This window comes from Tamandua tetradactyla, chromosome 12 (assembly GCF_023851605.1).
Source record: "Tamandua tetradactyla isolate mTamTet1 chromosome 12, mTamTet1.pri, whole genome shotgun sequence".
Classification (NCBI taxonomy): Eukaryota; Metazoa; Chordata; class Mammalia; order Pilosa; family Myrmecophagidae; genus Tamandua; species Tamandua tetradactyla.
The window spans coordinates 5,574,157-5,600,728 of NC_135338.1; the positions used below are offsets into that span (position 1 = coordinate 5,574,157).

General features: G+C 38.7%; 1 protein-coding gene across 1 annotated transcript in view; it reads left to right on the forward strand.

Moving 5' to 3' along the window:
• The window catches only part of CCDC175 (coiled-coil domain containing 175), a 93,401-nt gene that overhangs the window by 43,957 nt on the left and 22,872 nt on the right, over nt 1–26,572 (forward strand). The window contains exons 9-16 of the mRNA XM_077122476.1: nt 3,397–3,533; nt 8,070–8,180; nt 12,992–13,063; nt 14,315–14,450; nt 14,998–15,129; nt 21,901–22,039; nt 23,441–23,520; nt 24,604–24,756. Coding sequence (XP_076978591.1) covers nt 3,397–3,533; nt 8,070–8,180; nt 12,992–13,063; nt 14,315–14,450; nt 14,998–15,129; nt 21,901–22,039; nt 23,441–23,520; nt 24,604–24,756 — 960 coding nt within the window. The remainder of the gene's footprint in view (nt 1–3,396; nt 3,534–8,069; nt 8,181–12,991; nt 13,064–14,314; nt 14,451–14,997; nt 15,130–21,900; nt 22,040–23,440; nt 23,521–24,603; nt 24,757–26,572) is intronic.

The following is a 26,572-nucleotide window of genomic DNA, read 5'->3' on the forward strand; positions in this document are numbered from 1 at the left end:
TGCCTTTGCCTGGGGCAGTGCTGAAGCCTGGGAGTGCTCACAGCTCTATCTAATGAGATGTTAAGTGAAATAAATAAATAAATATAAAGACAAAAAATGCCTTTTCAGAGCTGTACCCCAGCTTCCCAGGTTTACTTTTCAAGAGGTGGCCTTGGTACATGCTTCTATGTGCTCCTAGGATCTATGTGTCCCTTTTCTTGGAGTCCAGCCCTTTTCCAGTATTTTGTGCTGTCTCACTCAAAAAGCCTCTGTTTTGTTATTATTGTTGTTTTTGTTTTTTTCTGTCAGCCTTGCCTCCTCTCTGCCAGGGCCAGAACTCCTGGCTCCTTTAATGGTTACTCCATGTTTATCTGTGCTTTGATCTTGTTTTCAGCAGTCACAATTTGTTAATTAATTCCACAATTGACGCATGGTTGAACTACTCCTTGCTACTAATAAGGTCTATATCCTTTCCCCTTAGGGAACCTGCCTGCTGTACCTTGGGGGAGGGCTGCTTGGGAGATTGATAGTCCTCTGTAGGATCTGAGCTGTTCCACCCATTCCAGACTGCTGTATGATGTGTTTCCAGTCATGATGACCCCCTGACCATTATTCCATACATTTCCTGGCTATTTACTAGCTGCTCTGGAGGATGAATTAAATTCCACACCTCACTATACTGCTATCTTCAGTTCTCTCAGATTAATATTTTTCATAAGGCTGCCCAATTGTCAGGTTCTATTTATTTAAAACATAATCCTTTCCCCACTATATTTCAATGGCACTTTTTTTATTAATTAAAAAAATTAACAAACAAAACATTTGGAAATCATTCCATTCTACATATATAATCAGTAATTCTTAATATCATCACATAGTTGCATATTCATCATTTCTTAGTACATTTGCATCGATTTAGAAAAAGAAATAAAAAGACAACGGAAAAAGAAATAAAATGATAATAGAGAAAAAAAAAACTATACATACCAATACCCCTTACCCCTCGCTTTCATTTACCACTATTTCAAACTGAATTTATTTTAACATTTGTTCCCCCTATTATTTATTTTTATTCCATATGTTCTACTCTTCTGTTGATATAGTAGCTAAAAGGAGCATCAGACATAAGGTTTTCACATTCACAGAGTCTCATTGTGAAAGCTATATCATTGTTCAATCATCATCAAGAAACATGGCTACTGGAACACAGCTCTACATTTTCAGGCAATTCCCTCCAGCCTCTCCACTACATCTTGAACAACAAGGTGATATCTACTTAATGCGTAAGAATAACCTCCAGGATAACCTCTCAACTCTGTTTGGAATTTCTCAGCCATTGACACTTTGCCTCATTTTACTCTTCCCCCTTTTGGTCAAGAAGGTTCTCTCAGTCCCTTGATGTTAATTCTCAGCTCATTCTAGGGTTTTTCTCAGTCCTTTGATGCTGAGTCTCAGCTCATTCCAGGATCTCTGTCCCACGTTGCCAGGAAGGTCCACACCCCTGGGAGTCATGTCCCATGCAGAGAGGGGGAGGGTTGTGAGATTGCTTGTTGTGTTGGCTGGAGAGAGAGGCCACATCTGAGCAACAAAAGAGGCTCTCTAGGGGGTGACTCTTAGGCCTAAATTTTAAGTAGACTTGACCTATCTTTTGTGGGGTTAAGTTTCATGTGAACAAACCCCAAGACTATCAATGGCACTTTTGTCATAGATCAAGTGACCAAATATATATGACTCTGTAGATTTTCTATTCTGTTCATTTGGACTATTAGACCTCATCATACTAAAGCCATACTATCTTAATTAGTGGTTTTAAAATAAATAGTATAGCTGGTAGTATATGTGTTTCAACTTTGCTCTTCTTCGAGATTGCTTCAGTTATTCTTGACCCTTTGAATTTCTATCAATCTGTCAAGTTCTGCCAAAAAAATCTTTTGGGATTTTGAGTGGGTACGCATTGTCTATAGATCAGTTTTGAAAAAATTTTATATCAACATTGAGTTCTTGCTTTTTTCCTAGATTAGGCCTAATAATTCTTTATTATCTTGCTAGTTCTTCAATACTTTCAAGAAATGTTTTTTTCATCCAACTATTTTAGTAATTCCCAACTGGAAGGCTATTTTGAACTACCCAGACTAAAGTTCCTAGCAAACCTAACCTTCTGAGCTATTTGAGCAATTTAATAGAGACATCCAAGCATAAAATTCTTTTCTAATTCAGAACATTGATGGGTACTATTTTTTGTCCTTGAACAGAAACATTTAACAAGGAGAAAGTATAGCATCTAGTTAAATATCTAGTCACAGAATTTCTGTTGATGTTATGTTTTCTTCCCCTTAGTGTAAGGCCTGGCCCAGTAGCCTCTGGCTGGAAAGCCCCCCCAACCCGAACTAAAACCCGTGCACATCTGGGCATACAGCTGTGCACACTCAGCCAGTCAGGACCTGCCCTGACAAACAAAGGACCCCACTGCACACGGCCCATAGCTGTGCCCACTGCACACGGCCCGTAGCTATGCCCACTGCACACAGCCCATAGTTATGCCCCCTGCACACAGCCCATAGCTGTGCCCACTGCACACGGCCCGTAGCTGTGCCCCCTGCACACGGCCCGTAGCTGTGTTCACTGCACACAGCCCGTAGCTGTGCCCCCTGCACACGGCCCGTAGCTGTGCCCCCTGCACACGGCCCGTAGCTGTGCCCACTGCACACGGCCCATAGCTGTGCCCACTGCACACGACCCGTAGCTGTGTCCACTGCACACGGCCCGTAGCTGTGCCCCCTGCACACGGCCCGTAGCTGTGCCCCCTGCACACGGCCCGTAGCTGTGCCCACTGCACACGACCTGTAGCTATGCCCCCGACCCTAAAGCGCGGGAAACTCCTGACCTACCATGGGAGGCCCCGTAGGCATCGTCAGCACCCCCACTAGCTAGCCTATATCTAGCCCCACCGCCCCCAGGGGGGTGCCACTTCCCCGGCCGCACCCTGAGCACCCGGAACGGGCTCCTCGCCCCGGGACAATAAACTTTTTAAACTCGGACTCAGTTTCTCTGATTTTTCAGTCGGCTACCATTTAAAACCTGACACTTAGCGTGGTTTATTTCCTGGGAAAAGGACGCACAGATCTTGCTGAATGGTCCCAGTTTATTAATCCAATTTATTTCAATATGTATTATTACTTTTTGGTTTTACATCTGTGTTTACTAACTTTCTAAGCTTTTTCATAGCATAACTTATAAAAGAGGCCTCCAAACGTGCAAACTACATATTCAATATAGAATTATATCACTCAGCATTTGTGGTATATTCTTTGTATGCAAAGCATTCATTGTGTGCAGGGTTGCCCACCTGACCCTGGCTTTCTTCAAAGGAATTAAGAAGCAAGTAGCCTCTTACTCAATTCCTTTGTTTTTTCCTAGATGACTGAGAAAATACACAAAATTCGTTTAGAAAACAAAGAGCTACAGGAGAAAATTAATACTCTTACCAGACAATTACATATTGTCCTAAGCGAAGAGGATGAAGTTTTTAAAAAGAAACGGAATATCTATGATGAGTATGTTTCTATCCATGGTCCGTATATAATTCAATGTGCCAAGTTATGGGGTACTTTCCTTGTTATTCAATGACGACTCTCCAGGTCAGCTTATCCTAGTTCTAATCTATTGACAACAATGATATATTATGCTTTCCCCAATAATAAATAAACATTTCTCTAATTTTCCTCTAGAGACGCTACGTAGCACTTTCCTCATCTGGATCAGATCAAATCCATCAAAACCAAATGCCTTATTTTTATTTCTAATTCTTGAAAAGATAACTATGCTTTTACTCATTGTCATTTAATCTTGATGAAGTGATACTACTTCCAGGTCAATATAAGTGGAGTAAAGAAAATTTTGTCAAAATAAGGAAAGGCATTTTGAAAGATAATGAGAAATATAATTTACCAAATGTGTTTTGGCACATACTATTATTGTTACCATTAAGTTGTTAAGCACATGATGTCCTCATAGAAAGAGATTCAAAATAATTGTATTCATATGTTCATTCATTTTATGCAACAAACACTGATCCACGCATGGCCTGTGTTTGGTTATGTGGGTGGAGAAGCGGCCAGAAAATACAAAGATTTATAAAAAGTAACCTTTCGCTGCTATCTTGGAGTTTGTTGGCTGTAAAGTCAGTTATAATGTTCTTATACTTAGCCTATTCATACTTAACTATCCTCAAATTTTATTAAAATTATTTTAAAGAACTACAAATATATTGACATTCTTTGAAGTCTCTGAGATTCCATTCAGAGCATTTTACCATTTCCTCTTTCCCTCATCCCTCACTGATGTTCCTCTAGCTCTTATAACATATAAAATGCAGATATATTAAACATTTAATATAATTCTCTAGCATAAGACTCTAATAATTTGGCTTGATTGATTTTTCCTGATTTTGGTAAGAAGTATTGTGTTCTCACATTGCAGTTTAACAACCTTTTATTTTGTCTTATTGCACATGTCTTACCTTTCCCTTGTTTTCATTGTCACCATGGATTCAAGACTCCTTAAACTTAGTTTGTCCCTTACTTAATGGTAATTATTGTTTTCTCTGCTCAAAACTTGTTACTCCCAGCAGTGGGCACCCACTTTTTCAGACTGGCCTCTTTGCCTCAGACAATTTTCTGAAATGGCTGAAATAATCACTGCTCTCCACAAACAAGATGCTAAAGGCTCTCTTGCCTCCTTGCCGCACACTCCAGCACAGCTTTCCTGCTGCTTTCCTGGATCTCACAAGCATTTTATCGATGAGCTGGACTTAGTAGGGTGCAAACCAGAAGAAACTAGTCCCTTTCAACTAATCCCCTTTCAAACTTCTTCTGTGCAGGCAGATCTCATAGTTTCTCTGGAGTGTCTCATGGGGTAAGAGTGTTTTCTCTGGAACTAAGAAGTCTAGTACAATATGATAACACAATTTCAAATTTTCATCAACTTTAAAATGCCTCCACTCCCTCAGCTCAGGCATGCCTCAAGGTGGAAGGACATGGTTGTCTCCACGGTCTCACGTTGCTTCCCCCCACAACCCCGATGTTCCCACTGTAGTTTGGGGCCCTCCTAGGTAAGAAAGGAGATAGGGAGTAGTGGGAGAGGAATGGAGGGACACAAAGTCAATCTCTATGCTGATGGCAATCCAAACAATGGCTCCAGAGAAGAGCTCTCTCCCCCTCAGAGTGCAGATGACTATTTTGTACTGTCACAACTTCCCCATTTGGTTGATGAGTGAGGTACAATAATGCACTCCCTTCTCCCCCAAGAAATGGCATCCTGTTCTAACCCCTGGGACCTGTGAACATGATAATATATTACTCCCGTGGTTATTCGATATTACATAGCACAGTTGACCCTTAATATGAGGATATTTTTCCAGGTCGCTCTGACCTAATCACATGAGAATTTTAAAAAGAGAAAGTTTTTCTCCAGCTGGGGGAAAAAGAGGAAGGCAGAAGAAGTCAGTGTGAGATTCGGAGTTTAAGAAGGATTTGACGCACTGCAATTGACTTGAAAATAGACAGAACCATGTGGAAAGTTTGATAAAGAAATGAATTTTGCCAACAACTAGCTAGCTGGGAGGAGAATACAGAGCCCCAGAGGAGACTCACAGCCTGATGGACACCTTGATTTTTGCCCTTGTGTGGCCTTACATAGAGGACACAGATAAGCCCTGCTGTACTTGAACTTCTGACTAATGGAAACTATGAGATAATAAAGAGTTGTTGTTTTAAGCCACTAAAGATTTTGGTAATTTGCTTTGCAGCAATAGAAAACTAATACAGATGGTCCACAGACATCTCTGAGAAGCTTTCCCTAAAGTCTCCTATGCTAAATTAGATGCTCACTTGGGGCTCCTAAACATGTCCTAAGATCTTAGCAAGTAAGGAATGACATGATAACTGTCTGCCCACTAGATTATGTCCTCCTCTAATTCAAGAACTGTATACCGGTATACCCAGTATGCTCTATAAATGTGTAGTGAGTGGGTAGCCACCTGTAATGTTTAATTTCATGTGCCTACTTGGTTAGGTTATGGTGTCCAGTTGTTTTGTCAAACAGTGGCCTACTTGTTACTGTGGAAGTATTTTATAGACAGAATTAACATCTGCTATCAGTTGACTTTAAATAAAGTGGGTTAGCCTCATCCAATCAGCTGGAGTTCTTAAAAAGTGAGATCGAAGGTACCAAGAATAGATGTGGCCTTAAGACCGCGTCCTCCATTCCTCCCCAGCCTCCCCTACAGACCTGAGCTGAAGACTTTAATCTTCAGAACTTTAAAATCACTCCTGGAATTTGCAGCCTCTAGATCTGCCCTATGGAATTTAGGTTCGCCAGCCCCCACAATCACATGAGCCAATTCCTTATTAAAAAATCATATATATATATATGTATGTATGTATATATTCGTAAACACACAGTATATCCTGTTCTATTACTCAGGAGACCCCTGACTGATATGCCATTCAAACTCAACATTTCTACAGCTGGTCCCATCTGTCATCAGAAATGGACTCCACACCTATATTTCTTATCTCATAGAGTAGTTCAGTCATTGACATAATCTACCAAACTAGAGACTGGGAAATAATTGCGGAAATCCCCTTTCTCCACTATTGAACTCCATTCGTTCACCAGGGCTTGTCAATTCCACCTTCTACAAAGCTCTCAAATATATCCTCCCTTCCTCTCCTGCTCCATCCTTTTTACCTCTTTCAGCCTCTCTGGTTTGTATGAGTAACTGCCTCTCCAAGTTCTTCCTGATTTCTGCCTTACCACCCTTGGGTTTTACTGCTCCCTCACAGCAGAATGTCCTTCCTAAAACGTACCTCTGATAGCATTCCTTTTCGTCACTGTGTTGTAATCAGTTGGGTTCAAGCCCCTTTTCCCCACCAGACCATAAATGTTGTAGCTCTGTCTTAAAGCTATATCCCCACAAGTCAGTGCACTGCCTGGCAGGTAGTGTACATTCACCCATGTTTCCTCAATGTATATTCTAAATACAATCCTGTAAGTAATACTCTATCATGATGCTCAAAATAAATTATATAGCTTCACCTATGTGAGGCTGAGTTTCTGTTCATTGTTGTACCATTTAAACTGCAGAGGAGTTTGTTGTACCATTTAAACTCATCCAATTTAACAGTCTACTTAGAATGATCGTGTTATTCTTCAAGCAAAATCTTTCCTCAGATTGATACTTCCTTAGGTATCAGTTTGCATCATAAACTATGCTGTTACAAAGACAGAAGCATAACACTCAAAAAATGACTACCTTAGGTGGGCCACGGTGGCTCAGCAGGCAGAGTTCTCATCTGCCATGCTGGAGACCCGGGTTCGATTCCCAGTGCCGCCCAAGCCAAAACAAAAGTTACCATCTTTATTGATTTTGAGGATGAGTCACTTAGATGAGGTACTTTCTGTGAAAGGCAAATCCCCTATCAATGTATGGGACCTTGAGGCAACCCATAAAGTTCTCTGAGCCTCATTATTCTCTCTTGCAAGTTAGAAACAAAAAAATTACTTCTTTTGAAAAAAATTATTTTTAGAAAAAAGCTCTAGGTTCAAGTCCATTATTTCAATAAATCCTTCAACACAATGAGACAGGTTTTACGATTCCATTTTATAGATGACGAAACTGCGGCTCATCTGCAGGTGAAGTTTGTTGTCGAAGGTCACGCTGCTAGTAAGAGAGAGCGCTGGCATTCAAACTGGTCTGCCTGGCTCCACCGTCCGCAAAGGGATACAGCAGAATTGATAAATGCTTGGGACAGACACACCCACTCAGCGATCTAGTGCTGCTTTGTGCTTACTGCTGCGGCCACTGTTCTTTCCCTGATTTAGTCGATAAGTTTAGATTGAGCCGTCAGCTGGTGTTTAGCAAAAATGCCTTGTTTCTTTTGGACTAGTTTATTCGGTCAGGTGACTGAATTGAACTTTCTAAACTACTTTTTAAATTCTTATTTGTGGTTGCACATTTTCTCATAATGAGGAGTTAAAAATTAGTACTTCCACTTACAATATATGATAACTCTTTTTTTCCTTGATAGAAATCAGAAACAACTTGCATTTATTAATCAGAAAGAAAACTTGCTGTCACAGAGAAAAGTCGACATCAAAAATATGGAAGAAGGACTCATCACGCTCCAAGATCTTTTACAGTATGTTTGTTGTCTTTCAAACTTTTAATCTTCATTCTTTACACTTATTTATTTATTTATCTATTTATTTTTTACCATTCCCCCAAGGGGACTTTGCAATACTTTCTTATTCACTGTTCAAATCACTCTGGAATTTATCAGGGCATCACTCTGGACAAATCTACAAAATCTCATGCCCTGCTCAAGGCTCCAAGTAATTAATGGTGTTCAATTAAGCTGTCCGCACAAGTTATATTAGGAGACGCACTAGTCAAAATATAAATTTTGTACCAAATAAACATTTTTTGTGTTAGTCTCACACATAAGTTGAAATTTTAAAATATGAATTACCATCTATTTTCAGTACCCTGCAGTAATGACATTCTTTTGTTCTTCCTCATGCAAAAACATTTTTTAAATTTGTACATTTAGTCACTATCATTATGCACTCTAGGCATTCCTAGATTACACCATCTCAGTCTTTATCGTCTATCTTTCTTTCTGATTTCATTTGTGCCCCCAGCCCTCCTCCCTCTATCATTCTCACATTCAGCTGCATTCAGTGTTCTAACATTATTGTATTACAGTTAGGTAGTATTGTGCTATCCATTTCTGAATTTTTGCAATCAGTCCTGTTGCACAATCTGTTGATCCCTTCCACTCCAATTACACAATATCTACCCAATTTCTGTTTCCTGGTGGTCTCAGTTCCCAACTAAAATTCTCCAAGTTTATTCACAAATGTCAGTTCATATCAGTGAGACCATACAGTATTTGTCCTTTTGTTTCTGGCTAATCTCACTCAGCATCATGTCCTTAAGGTCCATCCATGTTGTTACATACTTCATAACTTTATTCTGTTTTACAGCTGCATAATACTTCATCACATGTATATACCACAGCTTGTTTAGCCACTCATCCGTTTATGGATATTTTGGCTGTTTCCATCTCTTGGCGATTGTAAATAATGCTGCTATTTATTTTTAAATAAGTGGTAGTAACAAATTTGTCAGTTTCTAATATACTACAAGAAAGGAAGTTTACGGTTAGCTCTCTCTGTTCCATGGTCTAGAGATGGCATTATCTGAGTTCTGTATAAGCTGCTGGGCATGAAGAATTGACAGGTTGGGGGTCCAGTGACAAGTACGTGCCCACACATTATCACAGCACTGAGTTCCTGTGATGTTCATTTTGCCATGTTGAATCACTTTAATTTTAAAGTTTTTTTATTATGAAAGTAATGACTGTAACTGCTTTTTAAAATTATTTGTTTTGTATTGATATAGATTCACATACCATGTAATCATCCAATGTGTACAATCAATGGCTCACAATGTCATCATAAAGCTGTGCATTTATCATCACAATTAACTTTTTCTTCTTTTTTGTGAAAACATGAAATGCAATAATTTTCGAAGCACAGCACAACAATTAATTGTAGAACAGATTTCAGAGTTTGGTATGGGTTACAGTTTCACAATTTTAGGTTTTTACTTCTAGCTGCTCTAAGATACTGGAGACTAAAAGGAATACCAATATAATGATTCAGCGATCATACTCGTTTGTTAAACCCTACCTTCTCTGTATAACTCCACTATCTCTTTTGCTCTTTCTCCTACTCTTTAGGGGTCTTTGGGCTGTGCCCATTCTAACTTTTTCATGTTGGATGGGGCTGTCAATAATATGGGATAAGGGATGGAACTAGCTGATGTTCAGGAGAGGCTGGGCCCTCTGCGTTTCAGTGCTTATGTGGTCTAGGGACCCATCTGGAGATTGTATGTTTCTTGAAAGTTACCCTAGTGCTTGGAACCTTTGTAGAATCTTTTTTTCTTTTTTTTTTTTTTTTTTACGCTGTATGGTGGGGATCACATTTCATTCTTTGTCCAACTGACTATTCATTACTATGTAGAATCTTATATAATGCCCTAAGTGTTCTTTAGGATCAGCAAGAATGGTTTTGGTTGGGGGCTGGAAAGTTATGATAGGTAGTAATGTTCAACTGAAGCTTTCATAAGAGTAGCCTCTCAACTCTATTTGAACTCTCTCAGCCACTGATACCTTATTTGTTCTACTTCTTTTCCCCCTTTTGGTCAGGATGGCATTGTTGATCCCATGATGCAAGGGCCAGACTTATCCCTGGGAGTCCTCTCCGATGTCATCAGGGAAACTTTCACTCCTGGGTATCATGCCTGATGTAGTGGGGAGGGCAATGGTTTCACTTGCAGAATTGAGCTTAGAGAGAGAGAGGCCACATCTGAGCAACAACAGAGGTCCTCCACAGGTAACTCTTAGGCATGTCTATAGGTAGTCTAAGCTTCTCTGCTACATACATAAGCTTCACAAGAGTAAGCCTCAAGATCAAGGGCTTGGCCTATTGATTTGGGTGTCCCTAATGTTTGACACAGTATCAGGGGTTTCCCCCGTGGTAAAGTTTAATAGTTCCATATTTTTTTATCCATCCCTCATATATCTGCTTTTAAAATTCAAATATAGAAATTTGTAACATAGAGAATAAAATTGACCCTAACCCCTCCCTGTAGAGATAATTAGTGTTAATAGTTTGTTCTAGAGGCTTTCAAATATATATTCTTATATGTCTGTATATACTCCAAAATTGGATTGAAAAAAGTTCATTTTTCGATAAATGAATTTTTTCACTTGAAATAAGGTAAATAGAATAAAATGGCAATATTTGGAAGTAGGTGAAGGGTACATGGAATACTTTGCATTATTTTTATTATGTTTCTGTTATGTTTGAAATAAACATAAAGTTTAAAAATCTTATATAGGAAACCGCTTTCTTAATCCTTTCTCCAACTGTATAGTATTCCTTTCATAGATTACATTTTATTTAATCAGTACTCTTGTTGGTGGACTTTTTTTAATCTCCTATTTTTCCTATATTATAGGCAATTTTTGAAGTTAAGATTATTTAGTGAATCTCTGTCCACCTATATGAGTCTTTATAATAAGGTCCTAAAGCTGAGTTACTGGATCAAAAGAGAATTCTATTTTTTATTTTTATAATAACTATCAAAATGTCCTACATAAATGTTCTATCATTTTATACTTCCACTAACACTGGACATAAAGTAACTTATAGTTTATTTGGGCAGATAAGCAAAACTAACACACACGAAATAATTAACAATGTATTATTGTGCAAAATAGAGTATGAATTATCTTTAAAAAATCAGAAATGTGTGACAGTGAGGTCAAGAAGTTCTTTGTTATATAAGGATTTAAAATTTGAACTGGACCTTTGAAAGCAAGTTGCATTTTTCTGTTTACTCATCAAATGGGGGAATAATGTCACCACACACAGGGACATATATGATCTGCATATAGGGCAATGAAGAGACCAGCTGTATTGAACTAAGATATATGGTGATGAAACTTTGAGCACATTCTAACCAAAACAGAAATCAGCAGGAAGTTTAGGGGATTTTTGATAATTGTCTTTACATGAGCAAATAATATATTTAGAATATATTATATTTCTGTTTCTTGTTATGTCTGATTCAGAAAGGAGACTACTAAGCTCCTCCCTATTAAAAAAACTAGGAAACAGGAATTGGGTTGAATAAGGCTCTATTTTTTCTTATGAACCATGAAAAATTTTATAAATTAACATTGTCATCATTGCTCAGTCACCAAGAAGTTCAGAGCCAAATTTGTGGCCCAATATTGGTATCCATTTCAGATTTCTTTTATGCTATTATTGCTTTCTTTTAAACTGATTCAACTCTTTGATGAATTATATTGAATATGTAAATAAATGAAATAAAAAAAGTTGGAGAAAATTAGAAAGAACCTGAGAGACAGAGGAGTAAATTAGATTCATGTATAGGAAATTGAAATACTACGGTTATAAACAGAGAGAGAAATATTAACATAGTTATGTTTTATTTTTGTTTGTTTTTTTTTGCACGGGCAGGCACCAGGAATTGAACCCGGGTCTCTGGCATAGCTGGCAAGAACTCTACCTGCTGAGCCACCATGGCCCATGAGCATAGTTTTGCTTCTAGTTTATTTAATAGCATTTTGTATTATAAACCTCACTTATGAATATTTCTATCTTTCAAAAAATACGTTAAGTAGCGTTTTATTTACGGGACCTTCAATTTGTTACTATGCATGAAGCACTTAACAGGGGGACCAAAAGAAAAATAAACGCTTCTGCAATATATGTTAGACTCTCCACATTTCCATCCAACTTACCGGAGACAAATCTGTCAGCCACTACTTTCCCTTACTTGAAGAATTTATATTGGTTTATATTGGCTTTCTCGATTATATAGTGTATCAAATCAGCACTCAGTCTGGAATCCGGAGTTCCTCAACAATTCGATGCCTGTGATTCCACTTGTCCTATAGGAATAATTTCCCCCTCATGTCCTCTCAGTACGCAACAAGCCCACCTTGTGTAAATTCAGGATAGCCAGGATTTGCTGCCCCTTTCCTCTTGCCTTTGCAAATGACCAGGTCCTTTCTTTGGTAAGATGGTTTCTCCGTTTTGTAAACCCACCTTCCTCCTTTCTTACTAGCCCTTCTTCTCCAGTAACCCTTCCTCGCTTGCTTCCCCCAGAATCTGTTCTTCTCTATCCTTGGATATCTACCTCAGTGTTTGAAGAATTGGTTTGCACTTACGCAGAGACGCAATAGTCTTTCTGTTTCTCTGCCATAAAAACCTTTAGTTGTTATACAAACCTTGTTTTGCCTCCCAATTACACTGTAGCCTAATTGAGCATGAGAATTATACCTAAAAAGTCTTTTGCATATTCTAACAGCTCTGACAAATGCAAAATCCAATCTGTTTTTCTTGTTTTTAGGGCAACACAGCAAGTATATCGGAAACAAATAAAAATCTTCAATGAGAATCTGGAAAGAGAAAATCAGAGATGGTAAAAAAAAAAAAAAAAAGATACAGTTCATTTGTGTTATCAGTGGCATCTTAATGAACAGTGACCCCAAACTGGGAGAAAATCAGAGTACTTGTTGCTTGTTAGAGTCCCAGGAAGTTATTTTCCTAAATCAAAATGTGGGATCTAGATTTGTTTGTTAGTTTGATTTTTTGACATTGAACAGAGCCCAAGTTTTCAGTTTCAGCCAAGTGAGAATCACCAATGACTAGAAACTGTCAGTATTTATGAAACGGCTCCTGCTCATCCAGGCTTCTTTGGGAAGCAGTAGGGGAGGTGATATGGCAGAGTCGGAGGAGAGAAGCTGAAAGGACAGGTTCTGCAGATGGCCTACTTGACACTGCTAGCTCTGTGATGGAGCGTACATTATCTAATCTCTCTTGGCCCCTATCCCTATGAAGTGGGGACCTAATAAGGGGTTGTGAGCGGTAAATGAGACGATCCATGTAAAATATTTAGATCAGTGCTGCACCTAGCAAGTCCTTGCTGAAAGTGAGCTGCATTTATTATTGTTGTGTTATTGTTTAGAGGATTCCAACTGCATATTTTTACCATTCTCCGATTATGTATCTTTCTTTTTTTTTTTTTTTTTTTTTTTTTTTTTTTTAAGGAAAGACAGAGAGAAGGAAGGAAGGATAGAAGGAAGGAAGGAAGGAAGAAAGGGAAACATTTTTAAACATTTTCTTGTTTTATTGTATTCTGTTTCTCCGTTTTTGTTACATGGGCTGGGGCCGGGAATCGAACCGAGGTCCTCCGGCATAGCAGGCAAGCACTTTGCCCGCTGAGCCACCGCGGCCCGCCTATGTATCTTTCTTATGTGATGGTTGAGAGAAAACTTTGAGAACCTGGAAGCCTGAAATCATCTTATTAGGTCTTTGGGTAATTTACGTAATTCAATTACTATTTCTGCCTGGTCCTTTCCTTTTTCCCTCTGCCCCTGAGCCTTTCTTATTTCTTTCCTTTACTTGAAGGAGGTGGGCTGCTAAGTGTGATTTGTCCTCTGTTCTAGGGGCTGTGCAGAATTACAACTTACACTGAACCACTTAGCAGAGAGGGCATGAAAGCTGTTAATGTTTTGTGTCATTTTGTCTTTCAGTTAACATGCTTAGTTTTTGTCACTAACAGCACAGTTTTGTTTAATCATAGGAGAACTTGTTTTGCTTTGAATTCCTTCATCTTTGCAGGAAACCGACCTATCAATTTAATGTTAATTCTTTTTGTTTTAATCTCTAGTGTTATAACTCAGTGGAAAATAGCTTGCTTGCTAAAAAAGCATGAACGTTGGAAAGCTAGGATAAAGAATGAAATACAAGAAATTGAAAATAAAATTGAGACAAAAGAACTTAGACGAAATGAATTATTTGAAGAGGTAAGGAAAGCCAAGTTACTTAGAATTTGTCCCCTATATTGCATTTGAATAATTCTCCATCAGTTTTTAATTGAATTGTATCATGTTAAAAGGTATTTTCCTTTTTGCCAACTTCCTGTTTGGAGTGAGTGATTAAACTTTCTCAAGAAATACATTCATTTGCTGTATATTTAATGTAGGAGTTTAGCAAATGATATAGTAATTTTTTCCAGGATATGTTTTTGAAGCATGCAACTAGAAACTTATTTGAGCTTGGTCTCAAGGGAGGGTATCTCTAAAAATAAGAGAGCAAATATAATGTATGTAGCTCCTATGTTCACCTTTTTTTTGCCTACCCTCGATCTCTGCCTCTCCCATTCCTCATGTGATTTATAGATAATGTTTGATAAAGATAAATCTCTGAAGAAAAAAGTCCATCTCAGTGGTTCCTGAGAAATCGTGTAGCCTGAAGTCAGAGACAAGTCTCATGCAAGGAGACATTAATTTATCTGACTGTCTGAAAATGTAAACCCTAAGAGATGACAAATCCTCATTTTTCTCTAATTAGAGTCATTTAAGAGAAATAGAGATCAATGAATTTGTGGCACAGACTGAAAGACTTACAATGGTATTAAAAGAAGAGGAGAAGGATTTTATTATCAAAGAAAAACAGTTAATTCAAGAGTTAAGCAGATATGAGGTAAACTTTATTTTACATCTAAGAATAATTTTAGATGGCTACATGGGGGAGGAATATTTGCTATTTCATGTGTTTCTAATCAGTTCAATATGAAATGAATCTCCTATGACAAGAATACACTTTTGTTTTGATTTTTTGTCTTCTCTGGAAAAGAAATAAAACTGTAAAAAGTATTGTTTCAAAAAAAAAAGTATTGTTTCAACACATCTAGAATTAAAAAGAAATCACAAATTCAAAATTATTTGGAACTGATGGCAAAAGCCAGGGCGGGAGGTAGAGCCATGCAAGAAGTCAGGTGTGGATGGCATGGGGTCTGTGGGAAGGGTAAAGAGGGGGAAGGGGCCCTAGCAAGGTCAATCTCAGAAACCCTTCTTAGAGAAAGGGCATCACACCGATTGGGAACTGCCAGGAGGGGATCTGGAATGGAACAGGGCATGCCTGCTGGGGGAAGTGAAAAGGGACCAAAGGTATCCAGGGAGCTTAGGGTGGCAGGTCTTCAGAAACATAACAAAAGCATGCACCTTTTCAAGGCAGTGGCATTACCTTGGAAGGCAAGGCGTGTCTCCTGGTGACAGCAGTCTGTAGAGGAGCTAAGGAGAAGAGGGTTGGTGGTAGAAGCCTTCTTGAACTTGATCAGTTTCAAAGAGGAAGACCAAAGAGAGGCTTTATTGGAAGGAAACAGTCTATTGCTACAAAAAGGGAGTAGGGAGCCCTGACATTTCAAAGTCTGGAATCTTGCCCTGGTCCAAGTTCACCCACTATCTACCCCCCATCACATCCTACAGCAATACCCTGCAGATAACCAGCCCAAGGCGCTCCAGTTATTTTCCATATGAATAATAAAAAAGAAGCAAACCCATCTTCCATACAAAAATATCACGAGAGGCAACGATCTGCATCTATTTCCAGACCCACTAGTAAGGACTTCTGAAAACTTCAACCCATTTCTACCAGCCTTCCTGTGACCAGCCAAATGAGAACATGAGCTATAAGAAAGCAAGAATAATGAGTCCCACGGAGATAAACCGGCTTGTGTTTCAACTCTTAAGAAAGAATGGAAGTGTTAGAACAGTGGTGCAAATGGCCATCTGTGCATTCCCTTCTTCCTGAGCGCCCTTCTCCGAGTGAGGGAAACGGTGAGTCTAAGGGTGCATTCTTCAAAGGATCGCAGAAGAAACTGTTGCTTTAAATGGGAAATGTGGTGCTTTTCCCTATATTTGGAAAAGAACTTTTCATCTATCCACAATTTCAGTCACTGTTGACTAATTTATCACAGCAATGGTTCAAGGGAGAAAAGATACTAAAAACCATCCAAGTCCCAGTTTAACAAAGAGTGTAAGATCAAAACCTTTTATAAGGAATTGATATTTTCAAATCCCTTGAAATATAATTCCTATGACTTCTAGATTGCAAGAATTAATATATAAAGAATTTATCTATTTCTCTGACTTTGATAATTTTTTCTCTTCAATGTCTTAATAAATTTATATACCATTTTCAAAAAGATCATATGAGAAAAGCACGTGAAAAGGGGGAGGAAACTTTCCATCAGCCAAAGAACATTCAGAAAAACGGTATCACGGAACAGGAGAAAACTGTGCTCAAATATCCCTCCATGAATTAAAAAATATACAAATATGAAGGGAGATAACTGGTATGGAAATTCAGGAACTCAGGAAAGAAAAATGGAAAACTATGGCCAGAAAATTGGAAGAGATGAAACAGGAGCTGGCCCAACTCATGGCGCAAACAAGAGAAAGAAAACCATCGCAAAAATTAACACAAAATTTGAAGGAACAGAAGGGAGAAGAATCAGGGTGTAAAGCATTTCTTTTTGGTCATAGCATGTCTCTGTGTTTAGTATTCTTTTAGATGCTGAGAGACAGTCAGGAGAAAAACATACAAAAGCCTCTCACCTTTAGTGGAGGGAGACCGAAAATAAGCAAAATGAACAAATAGAGCCTGTGGTACACTCGAGGGTGATAAATGTTATAGACAAAAATAAAGCAAGGGGGACGGGCCACCGTGGCTCAGCAGGGAGAGTTCTCGCCTGCCAAGCCAGAGACCCAGGTTCGATTCCCGGTGCCTGCCCATGAAGAAAAAATAAATAAATAGATAAAGCAAGGGAGTGGAGTAGGGAAGGTCTGTGTGGTATGGTCTCCTCGGAGAGGGAGACATCCCTGAAGGGTGTGAGGAAGTGTGCATGCAGATTATCTGAAGAAGACAGCTCAGGCAGAAGGAAGGCCAAGCCCAAGGGCTCTGAGAGAGGGCGCTGCCACCTTTGAGGAGCAGTGTGGCTGGAGCAGAGCAGCGGAGCCTGCAAGAGAGAGCAGTCTCTTCAGGAAGGAGATACTGAGATGGAATTAGGAATGCAAAACTTTTTTTTAGGAAATAATGTCTTTGAAATGATTGGGCAGGAGAAACCGTCAAGCCTTGATGAAACCTGACAAATTCTCTGCCACCCAACAGAGCAGAGATCACCCTTGGAGGAGCTCTGTCTTGGGCAGCAACGGTCATGGCCTTGTTCCACCTCCTTGCCCAGCCATTAGCTGGAGCCCCCTAAGGAGACCATGAACTTGGCTGATCGCTGAGGCAGACCTTGAAGGACTGCACAGCTGGAGACTGTCAGCCAGCCACATACTTTACAGCCAGGCAGCGTGCACTTCCGTGAAGAGGGAGCCAAGGCACACATCCCGTTTCTGCCATAGAACTTAGTAAACCATTGTAAGTACTTTGACTTTTACTCAGTCTGAGCTGGATGACATTGGAAAGTTGTAAGCGGAGGACTGAAACATTCTGACTTTCATTTAAATAGAATACTCTAGCTGTTGTGTCAAAAATAGACTTTAGGGAAGCAATGGTGGATGCAGAAGGACAAATTAAGAAGCTATTAAAATAATCCAGTCGAGAAACACAGTAGCTTAACCAGAACTGTAACTAAGGAAGTAGTGAGAAGTGATTGTCATCTCAGATATTTTTGGATGAGAGAGTTGACAGTGTTTATTATCATACTTGACGACAAAACTATGGAGTCAATCCCCTTAGAGTCAGGAATAAGACAAGGATATCTATCACAACTGCTAATTAACATGGTACTCAAGTCTTATATAATGTAGTAAGGCAAGATAAATAAATTAGAAGTATAAGTCTTGGCAGATGAGAAGATAGTATCCTATATCTAGAAAATTCAAGAGAATCAATTGGGAAATAACTACAAACTGGACTCCAGCCTGCACTCTGCTTGCCAAATTGTGTGCACAGCAAGTCTCTGTCCATCTGTGTCTAATTCACACAAAGGTGTGGACTGACAGCAGCCCATGTGCCATTATTACATAGCAATGACCCATTTTCCCTTGATAATAACTGCCAATAATCCAGGCACATTGTAATCCCATTTGTGCCTTTGGTTAAGTGGCATAAGGAGCCCAAAATGGAGAGGAAGCAATCTCATATTTTGGTTTATAGGGTCATCATTGTGTCCCTGATGAAATCATTTCTCTCTTTCATTGTAAGATCTTGAAACCAACAGAGCCCAAAATCATAGGGAGGGGGAGGAAACATTTTTTGAGTGGATCAGTGGGCCATTAGGTTTAATAATGAACGGTTCTCCTGCTATTTGGTTCCCTGACTCATGAATGCTGGCAAAAGGAAAGAACCATAAATATTAGTCACTAGTTTCTAATGTAAGCTGCATCCAAGAAGACAGCTCCTTAATCTTGAAAGGTGTCTCCCAGACAGTGCTGTGACTGAATTTTCCACTGACTTCACTCCATAGCATGGGGACCTCCGCTGTGAGTCTCCTATCAGAGCTCACCTCAGGCTTTGGCCATCATTGTACTGACGCTCTGAGCACCCTTCGATCTGCTAGGTCATACAGCTCTGTGGCCATCAGTGTACACTTGGAGTAGCAGGTGCATTAGGAAAAAGGTTTATTCTAGAATTTGACCCTCTGCAATTGTAGGAGTTGGTTAAACAGTCTAAAGAGACTGTCATTTTGACATTGGGGCCTGAAATTGTCTGGGTAGGCAGTTGGGAAGGAAAGACGGATATGAAGTGTAAGAAAACGAGGACACACTAGAGCTCAAGGCTTGTGTCGGAACCCGTAAGGAGGGACTGGAACCTGTGACAATCTGTCACCCTTCAAACCCTCCAACACTGGCAAGAATGACCTGCAGCCGAAGCCGGATCCATCATCTTAGAGTCAAGTCATCACGTGGCACAGGATTTGAGGGAGCTGAGGGAGGCCCTGGTAGGAGCTGAAGAAGCTGCAGACCTGACTCTTCAATAAGGTGAGCCAGACAGGCCACCCCTCGCCTGAGCTGCAGCAGCACTTGGTAGCCCACGTCCACTTTCCAGCTGTAAGACAAGAGCCTGGTTTCTCGTCAGGGTGACTCTGGCAGCCTAAGCCCCGTGCAGGCAATGAGAACACCTCCTTATGCCCCCAGGCTTTTCTTGTTTAGGGAATGTAGGATGGATAATAGGATTGAGTTAGTTAACTCAACTTGCTCAAGCTACCATAAGGAGAAATTTACTCCTGATTTCTACATTATGATATACCTTTAATTATGGTTTTAAAAAGTGTCTGTGTGTGTGTGCGTGTTTCCCTATTTACTCATAAGGATTCCAGTGGCAATTTGGGAGGGGGCCTCTCAGGCCAGCATATCACTGTATTAGTTAAGGTTCAAGAAGCTGCCCTATCAAAGAGAAGCCAAAATACAGTGACCACGAACAAGATGTAAAGTATGGGCTTAACATACCCTCTTCCCTTCTTTGTGGGAAATCGACCTTAGGTTAACTTTCTGGCTCTGTCCCCCAGAAGCCTGATAAAGGTGGGATATCAGCTGTATTATAACATTATTTATATAAAAATGACCCCTGACACTGCATTTGGACTGGAAAAATAACTGATGGGAAACCAAAGAGTTGGGCGTACATGTGTGGTGACTCTTTTAAGTGGACATGTTCCTTCCAGAGACCTGGAGGGTGTGCCCCGGATATATTGGTCCCTATTTGGGCATGCAGCTTCTAAGCCAGGCAGGCCGTGTCACCCACCCACGTGAATCTCTTTCTCTTGTATCTGAGTTGTCACTTCGGTGGAGCCAAAGAAAAGTGGAGCCTTTGGCTTGCTGTGCTGCCTGCCACAAGAACTCTTCAGCTGAAGAAGCATGACTGGGGTTACCTCGCTAGCATGAGGCATTTCCTTTAAAATAGGTACATGTAAAACTTGGATAGAAATAAAACCTAAAAATAAAAGTTTCAAAGAATAAATGGGTCATGGGTGGCCTATTCAAATCCTGTGGCTCTGACTGCCTAATTGGGAAGACACCACTTATAGCAACAGAAATACTTATTTATTTTTCCTGGTACAAGCCTAAAGGAAGAGGTCCAGGGCTGGTAAGGTGGTTCAGTCATCCTTGGCATATGATTTCCATCTCTGGATTCAAATGACAGCTTCCATTCTCATCCTCTTCCAGCCAAGGGAAGGAAGAAAGGGCCAAGAGCGTACATACCCATTTCTGTTGCAGATACAGGATCCAGGAGTGACACATAGACTGACTGGTCTTCTCACAGACTGATTGGTTATGTCCAGCTGCAAGGGAGGCTGGGAAATGAATCTCTAGCTTGCAGCCATGTGTTCAGCTAAAACTTAAGAGTTCTAATACTAAAGGGAGGATAGGAATTAAATGTCAGACAGCTGTCTCTGTCTTGGTCATTATTTTAAGCATATACCATGTTCTAGTTTGCTAGCTGCCGGAATGCAACACACCAGAGACGGATTGGTTTTTAATAAAAGGGGATTTATTTTGGTGGTTCTTCAGAGGAAAGGCAGCTGACTTTCCACTGAGGTTCTTTCTTACGTGGAAGGCACAGGATGGTCTCTGCTGGTCTTCTCTCCAGGCCCCTGGGTTCCAACAACTTTTCTCCGGGGTGACTTCTTTCTGCATCTCCAAAGGCCTGGGCTGAGCTGCGAGTGCTGAGATGAGGAATGCTGAGCTACTTAGCTGTGCTACATTGTGCTCTCTCATTTAAGCACCAGCCAATTAAGTCAAACATCACTCATTGCAGCAGACACGCCTCCTAGCCGACTGCAGATGTAATTGGCAACAGATGAGGTTCACGTACCATTGGCTTATGGCTGCAGCAACAAGACTAGGTATGCTCACCTGGCCAAGTTGACAACTGAATCTAACTAACACATACCAATTTTTAAAAAGCAATCCAACTATTGTTCAATTTGAAACCAAATAAAAAATGAACTTAAATAATTAAGCAGTATCTTTATGCTTTGCTTCGGACACTTATAACCCATTTATTGTGACATAATATCCAATTATGTCTATCCTATCCCCATTTCTTATTTGCAGCCACATCTCTTAGGACTTCTGCATATTTTGTTTTTCACCCTGTTTGCCAATAAAATACAATCAACCGGAGGTAATTTTCTTAAATATGCATTGGGTCTGAATGTAGAGTGGCATTAATAAAATCATAGCAGCAGAATTATAGAAATGAAACGATCTTTGGAGAGCCAATTGAATATAGTCTCCTTACTTTATGGATTGCCAGAATCAATGAGTCAAGCAAAAACTATTTGTCTAATACCTAGTATGTGCCAGATGCTTTTCTGTGCACCTCAGAACAGGAGCACAAGACAGAGCTCTCCCCACCTGCCCCGCCTGCCCACCCCACCACCACAGAACTCACAGTCTACAGACGGTTACGTAAATCCCCCCAAATCATACGTCTCAATTAGCTTTATTTTCTCTAAAGGTTAAAATTGTTGAGGAAACACAAATTAACAAAGAGAAGCAAGAAGAACTAGTTGTGTGTCTTCCACAACTTCAAGAGGCAGCAGAAGACTTTTCACAAAAAAACAGAAAGTTTGAAGAGCTCAGAACTGTTCTTACAGGTACGTATGAATCACTTAATAACTAACTCCGATCCCAGGTGAGGATTTCACTGTTGTCCTCTAACACCAGGCATGTCATCAATAACAAGCCAAATTGGTGAAATTCACCCACATTTTCCAGTCGCTTTTCACCTTCTATTCTCTGATTTTTTTTTACTCATCTTCTAATGTCCTTTCCTATGTACCACATTCTTACTGTAGTCATTGTCATTTTTTTCTTTTATCTTTTAAAGTCTGCTTTAAATTTAAAAATAGTAGTCAACTATATTATCTTCTTTCCCCCCCCCCAGTTTCTCTTTTGCCCTCCTTTCTTCTTGTCCCTTCTTAGACCAGGTAGGGGATGTCAGAAACACTGGATATAAGAGTAAGCAATAATAAAAAAATAAGCGGTATATTGCAAATATTCTCATATTGTAAAGACAAGAAAAAGTATTGAAGAAAGTAGAAAGAAAAGAGGGGAAGGGAAGAAAAGGTCAATAAGAGCGATGTACATTAGAGAGTATGAAAATATACTACCCCTGTTAGAAGTTACACGGGGTGGAGTGGATAGCTCAGCATACATAAAGAACAATGTTGTGACTTTGGTTAAACATGATGGATAAAGCACATGCATTTATCTTTGCTCCTTCCTGGAACTTCATTAAAATGTGTGTGTAAAACTTTTTATTAAAAGATCTGAAACCAAAAGAACGAAGGGAGTGGCAAAGAAGATAACAGCAGATAATAACTATCCACAAATTTTTGGCAGTTGAAAAAGGGTAGAGGTATTAATAGAGAGAGAATTATAAATGGCAAATGCGTGGGAAAAAATATTCAAAAATATTTTATAATTCTGTTATAGATCTTCGTATAAAGTAATGGCATGTATAAGCAAATGGAAAAAAATAGGGGCAATTTTTAACTCCAGAAAAGACGAAAAATTATAGAAGAAAGGGAAGATAATCATACCATATCATTTAGCTCATCAGTGAAAAACACATCGTTGTAACGATCTAAACAGATAAAATGGATTTAAACAAAACCACAACTTTATGGGGAGGGTGGAGGGAGGAAGCGTGTAGGCGGTGGATATGTGTGTGGAGGGGGTATGGGATGGGAGTAAGCACCCTAAGTTTTCCTCTACAATACTAGAAAATCAATAGAAAATGCCTTACGGTGACACATCAAGTAATAACCATATGAGCATTTTTAAAAAGAAAATGGAGGTAAATAGAAGAAGAAACAACTAAAATTTTTTTGGAAATAGTTGCTCCTGAAGAGTCAGACAGAGGGGTGGGGAGCGTCGGAAAGCAGCTGATTGCTGGTTTCAGTTATAAATAGTATTTGTCTCTTAAAATTAGATGCATGTCTTTAATTTTTTAATACAAGAATTTGTAAGTGGCGGTTTTTTTCTCTTTATAGCACAGAGTCAGGAGGAGATTTTACTGAACAATAACATATCACAGATGACAAAGGATTTTTTAAGATACTTTGGTAACGCGGTAAAGGGTCAATGCATTCTTTCTTTTTTTCTTTTATTAGAACGCTGGTATATTCTAAGGCAGCAATATTTATCTGGCACCTTTGGAATTTTCATAAAATCCACATCTATTAAGCTTATATTTTCAATCCCAGTGTTTTGAAATTTTAGTCCCAACATATATACACACATATACGTACATACATGTATACCCATGTATGTAAATGTGTGTAGACATACATAAATGTGTGTGCATGCACATTTCTGTATAGAGAGGACAGACTGTGGAACCTACTAATGTGTAACCATGGAAAACTCTTTTAATTTGGGGACCTTCACCTTCCTTATTTATAAAGGAAAGAGATTAGATTATGCTTCCTAAGGTTGTTTACAGATCTGTGATTGTGTTAAATTCCTATGATGGCAAGGACAAGTGGACTGAGATGGTGGGGTGGTGGTGGTAGCAGATGAAATAGGAGCAGGTAAAGAGGTATTTTCTACCTTTTTAAAATTTATAATTAATAGTTGACGTTAAGTATATATATACTCCATATATATATGCATATGGAGTTGGTTAAGGAAAATTGAAACATCCCTATTCTTTGAGATGCACTGATATAAAAAGTAACTTTTAATATGTTGAGTATGGAGTAATATGAAGGGAAAATTATAAGTAAGTATAGAATATGTACACTTCTATTTTCCTTAAGATAGTACTTGTGATTATACAATGAATAAAAGTCATGTAACTTATTAACAGTATAACTGAGAACTGAATAGCTCAGTAAATAATTTTGAAAAGTTCACAATGTAATCTTCCTTCAAGAAATATAAATTCTCCCTTAAAAAGCCTCAATAAATTCCCCCTTTCTACCCATCTTGCCAGACAGTTGTTCGTATGTTCATATGTGAATGAATATTCTCTTTTGGCTCAGTGTCTGGGATTCTTAACTTGGACCCATGGATCTTGTTATCCATGAATCAACTTTGGGGTTAAATATACAAATTTTACAGGAATTAATTAAGATATATCTTTGCCTGTGGTCCAGGCAATCTAATACATTCATGCTTCTGTAAAGTAATTATGGATTTTATATTTGAGCAGGATAAAGTAAAGCAAGAATTGAGAAAATTACGCAAGTATGAAAGCAATATGATCAAGAAACATTTTGAAAATCTGAAGATCTTAGAAAATGAAATTTATGTAAATGACCTAAAAACAGAACTTTTGCTCCAGGAAAATGAAAGATTAAAGAAAGTAAGTTTAAGAGCACCTTACTTTGCCCACTGGCTATTGTTGATTTCCTAGAACTGTAATAGTTACAAGAAAAAAAGGAGAGAATAGCTCCTAATATATGTTAAGGAAACATAAAACACATATAGAAAAGTGCCCAAATCGTAAGGGTACAGGTCAATGAGCATATTTGTGTCACCAGCACCCAGATCAAGAAGCCAAGCATTGTAAGCACCCCAAATGTCCTCAGCACCCCTTCCAGGCAATAACCCCCACCACAAGGGTTGCACCAGACTGACTTCTAATACCATTGACTAGTGTTACTTATTTTTGAAAATCATGTTATGGAAACATGCAATACACCTTTTTTGCCCAACACTGTGTTTGTGAGTTTCATCCTTGTTGTTATGTGTAATTATAGTTCATTCATTCTTAGTTCTGTACAGCGTTTCATTGTATGACGATACTGCAATTTGTTTATTCACTCTACTGTTGGTGGGTGTTTAGCTAGCTTCTCATCTTGAGCTATTACAAATAGCGTTGCTAGGAACATTCTAGATGCACCTTTTGGTGAACATATGACCCAATTTCTGTTGTTCTGCAGTGTCAAAGGAATACATATATTCCACTTTTGGGTAAATAGCTAAAGTCAGGCTCCCCAAGTAGTTACAGCAGTTGTTTATGGGAGTGCATGGGAGTGCCAGTTGCTTTTCATTCTCACCAAAATGTGGTCTTTTTCAGCGAACATTCTCCTGGGTGTGTAGTGGTGACCTATTGTGGTTTTAATGTGAATTTTCCTGGTGATATTGAAGCACACAGTCATGTTTGTTGGTTGCTAGGTTATCCTCCTTTGTGAAGTGCCTGTTTGTCTTTTGCCCATTTTTTTAAAAATTGGATCATCTTTGAATTTATTATTGATTATAGCTCTTTTTATAACGAAGGGATTTGTTCACTTAACCCCTAAAATTAAAGCCTCAGCTTACTCTCAAAAAAACTTGACTTATTTTAATGTTTTTAAATGTTAATGATCTTTAATAAGGTACATAGATTTCCATATGTCATATACTATAAGAAAACAATAATAATAATGAAGGTTTACATCATAGTCTCCATTTTGAACAATTGGGATAAGAGACCAAGTTGTGTCACTCATGGGTGACACTATGTAACTTTGTAAATTTTATTTTTGTCAACTTGTAATAGGGACAATTCCTAACTAATAGAGTGGATGTGACTTCTTTGTCAACTGGAAGAGCAAAAGAAATGCAAATTTTTTCCATTTAAATACTATTTATTCATCTTCTTTTGCTTGGTAAAAATAATAATTATATATTTCAAACATAAATCCAAACATCAGCATGAAATTTAAAAAATAAACAGTCAATGGCATAATAGGAATTAATTTACATTCATGCTTTCTATGTGCTGCTGAATTGCAGGAAATAAAAATTGGGAATTAAGAAATCACACATAGAGCCCATATAATAAAATCCAGGAATAAAAAACTAATTCAAAAATATCTCTTTATGAACTTTAAGAAAAATTCCCATGTTTTCCAACTAGATTTAGAAATACACAAGTTTAGAGTTCAGGGATCAAAACTTTTATAAAACAAATAATTCTTTTGTTAATAATCACTTTTAAAACTAATCTGTCTTTTAATTTGTATATTTTTCATTAGAGAAGTTGTGGGTTTGGAGACCAATCATGCATAAAATATAGTAGTCTCATATGCCACCCTACCACCAAACCTTACATTGGTGTGAAACATTTGTAACAATTGATGATAAAGCTACTAAAAATAATTATACTATTTAGAGTAGTTCCTAATGTCACAAGT